Source organism: Maylandia zebra, linkage group LG11 (genome assembly GCF_041146795.1).
Source record: "Maylandia zebra isolate NMK-2024a linkage group LG11, Mzebra_GT3a, whole genome shotgun sequence".
NCBI lineage: Eukaryota > Metazoa > Chordata > Actinopteri > Cichliformes > Cichlidae > Maylandia > Maylandia zebra.
Window position 1 is genome coordinate 37,741,793 of NC_135177.1, and position 3,767 is coordinate 37,745,559.

The 3,767-nt window shown below is 41.3% G+C and overlaps 1 protein-coding gene across 1 annotated transcript in view; it reads left to right on the plus strand.

Annotated features, from left to right (window-relative positions):
- Positions 1-612: 612 nt before the first annotated feature.
- The window catches only part of LOC143421185 (calcium-transporting ATPase type 2C member 1-like), a 29,399-nt gene continuing 26,244 nt past the window's right edge, over positions 613-3,767 (plus strand). The window contains exon 1 of the mRNA XM_076890360.1: positions 613-756. Within this exon, the coding sequence (XP_076746475.1) occupies positions 733-756 (24 nt within the window). The 5' untranslated portion in view covers positions 613-732. The remainder of the gene's footprint in view (positions 757-3,767) is intronic.

Below are 3,767 nucleotides of genomic sequence, written 5' to 3' on the forward strand. Positions count from 1 at the left end.
ATTTGGTGGTAGTGAGTCATGTGCTGCAGCACACAGGATCTGTGTTTTGACCAGAGGAACTTTCTGGCACGGTGAGCTAAGTCATCTGAAACCTAACAGGAAGTGAGGTGACTGTGTATTCAAAATAAAAGCCAGCCAGTAGCGGCGTTATGGCTAACCTGTCTGCCCAGGTGGGTATGAAAAGCGCTTTTTCAAACACTGCCCTTAAAAAACAGCACTACTTCGCCATTAGTCAATTCTCATCTTACCTGTTTTATACTTAAAACCGTATAAAAACAAGTATACAACAGGCACACGCTGAGGTGTAATACTTATGAAATAAGCAAATTCAGAAAATGCTTGAAAAATTGCAGCGCAGCTTCATTAGAATAAAAAATTAATTTATAATTAATAATAATAATTAATTAAGTTTCAGTGCAGGAGCTGGTGTAGCTGCTTTAGTCGATATATTTTTATTTGTATCTTTTATTTTGATATAATAAGTGGTTTAGGCCTCCCCGCTCCGCCTGTTCGCAGCCTCCGCGTTTATGATTTTATTTCGCTGCTGATGTTTACTTTTTATTGAAAGCAGTAACACCTCGGTTGTTGAAAGATCCGTCAGAGGACCGCCCATTTCCGCTGCCGGTCTTATTTTGAAAGGGTGTCCGGAAGCGCGGAGCAGAGCCCGTGAGTGCGGCATGGTGGACGCTCCTCTGTCGGAAGAAGACGCTCCGCTCCGGGATTTCACGGAAGATGCAGAAGAAACGGGAGCTGCTGGTAAGTTTTACAAATTTTCACTTTTCCGTCGTGATGGCGGCTCATAATGCCATTAAACCCACCTCCGAGCCCATGAATCAAATACGGTTCCCGCAATGAAACCCTCCGGAATTCAGTAACTGTCCGTAGCAGCTGACAGCAGCCCGGCGTCGGGTTTGTTTGCTTAGTTTGTCTCCGGGAGAGGAGCGCTGATAGCGTCTGTTAGCCTGTAGCTGTCACCGGGGAATCTGACGTAAGTTAGCCCCTTGGAGCTGACATGGCGGAGAATGAGACCCAGGCAGCGGCAGTCGGTGCTGTTGAGTTCGTCGTGAGTGTCCGAGGCTTCCAGCGGCCAGGTCCGCCGTCCCCGGGACACCGTGAGCTCACCGGCGGGGCAGCTAGCAGGCTAAGCCAGGCTAACACTGCGAGAGCTCCGCGCTCGTTATCAGAGTACAGGCGTGCCATGGCCGATTCAGGTTAGGCTTATTACGGAGATGGAATAAAATAACACGGGTCTTACTGTTAATAAATATACAGGTAAATAAAACCAAATGCCAGTACAATAAATTATTATATACATATAATAAACTATAATAATCCCAGAGCACAAACCTGGGTTATTTGTCGAGTATGGAAATATCAAAAACTTACGAAAATGTCATCCTGACAGGATGACTGTGGGTTATAATGTGTGTCTGTGTGCGGGGAATGACACCCAGACAGCGGCAGTTGAGTTCAAGTTAATGTGTAATAAAGTAAAATATTTTAATAACGTCAGAAAATAAAACCTCTCAGACCCTCGGGAAAAATAATTATGTCTGTTAAAGGCTATTAACAGTTATAAATAAGTAACATAATTTAATATCGCAGAGTCAATAAAAAAAATATTTCAGGTCAAATAAAATAATGGAGCCTAAAAATGGCAGCGTGTTTATGTGACTGTAGTTATGAGGCTGCAGGAGAATACATGCATTAGCCTGATACAGCACCAGTAAATAATGAAGTAATAAAACAGCCGCCCCTCTGATCGTGTCTTCACCGTCTCTCTTGGTTCTTTGGAGTTATTGTGTTAATTTGCCTTTGCACATACCTGTCATACCCGCTAAAACATCCACGCACAGCTTTGATGCGTCAGGACACTGGAATGATGCTCCGCACCCAGCTGGTGGTGTGATTGCTTCCTTTGTTAGGATCTATTTTTATTATTTTTACTATAGAACCGGTCGCAACACCGATTAATAAGACAATGTCAGAGGAATTGGTGCGCAAATTATCATCACTCACAGATCAGTGCTGTCGCTCTCTATACACAGTTCGCACGATTGCAAAGTGAAAGCAAAAAAAACAAGCGCAAATTCAAACGCGATTGCAATATGTCACATATTGACAGTGGCTCACCGATGCCAATGACATAATTACCCAGCTACATTTCTGAAAGAATGCAAAAGAATTGACATATATTTTTCCTACAATAGCCCGACGGGCAGGGAAGAGATAGATTTTGGTAGCCCGACTGAAAAAATCGCTAGCTCCGGGATGTCGGGCTAGCGATATTGCGAGCCCGTATCTGATTGAGGAATCCCTCATCTTTGGAAAAGAGAGTTTATTACAGAGAAATGTCTCTTTCCAAAATAAAAGCTATACTATCCGCTTCTTCTGGGCTATATTCTCAGCAGCATAAGGAGAATCATGTGCTAACAGCTGTCTAAATGACTCGGCTAAAGTTTGTAGCATGCTTGCTTGTTTTTTTTTCTGCTTCCACTTGTCTTTGCACTAGGATGCTGTCGGTGTAAATGTGCAGTCATATTCGTTGTGTTCCACTAGTGCTTTCAGGTTAATCTCGTTGAAATGACCTTAAGGCCACAACACGGCAAATCTCCATTAACGAGTTACCGCAGATCGCCCCGTGCATGGGGCTGGATGGCCAACACGTTAACGAGCTAACTGCGCTAACACACTAGTTCCCACCCATGTAATTGAGCATTGCGTGGCACATCCAACATACTGTTTTACTTTAGTCCATGACGCACTTACCTTCAGGGTCATACGTCACATGAAAACCAAAATAGTTCCAAACGCCAGATCTGAATGAGGGTGGGGGAGGTCCATGTTGCAAGGAGAGCTTAACTTCTGTCTGCTAGCTTGCGCTGCGCTCAGTGAATCTGCGTTCGACTACTCCGCCTAGGCTGCACTGTCGAGCGCAGATCCACTGAGCGCTCAACACAGACAGCATCGTCAGAAGGAAAGTTGATAAAATAAATTAAAAATGTTGTATTGTTCGATACATATGCGTACCGAACCGAAAGCACTGTATCGAACGGTTCAATATCCATACAAGTATCGTTGCACCATATATATATATATATATATATATATATATATATATATATATATATATATATATATATATATATATATATATATATATATATATATATATATATATATATATATATATATATTACACATATTTCGGTTCAATACTTTGGTGTCACGGTTCGAAATTTTTTCGATACAAAAAAATGTTCATGCTTTTTTTAATTTGTCATTTATTAAAATTATAAATATATATTTTAACTCAAAAGTACAGTTTTTAAATTTAATGTTGCTGAAACATAATTAAGTAATAAGTAACATAATTTAATATCGCAGAGTCAATAAAAAAAATATTTCAGGTCAAATAAAATAATGGAGCCTAAAAATGGCAGCGTGTTTATGTGACTGTAGTTATGAGGCTGCAGGAGAATACATGCATTAGCCTGATACAGCACCAGTAAATAATGAAGTAATAAAACAGCCTCCCCTCTGATCGTGTCTTCACCGTCTCTCTTGGTTCTTTGGAGTTATTGTGTTAATTTGCCTTTGCACATACCTGTCATACCCGCTAAAACATCCACGCACAGCTTTGATGCGTCAGGACACTGGAATGATGCTCCGCACCCAGCTGGTGGTGTGATTGCTTCCTTTGTTAGGATCTATTTTTATTATTTTTACTATAGAACCGGTCGCAACACCGGTTCTATAGTAAACCG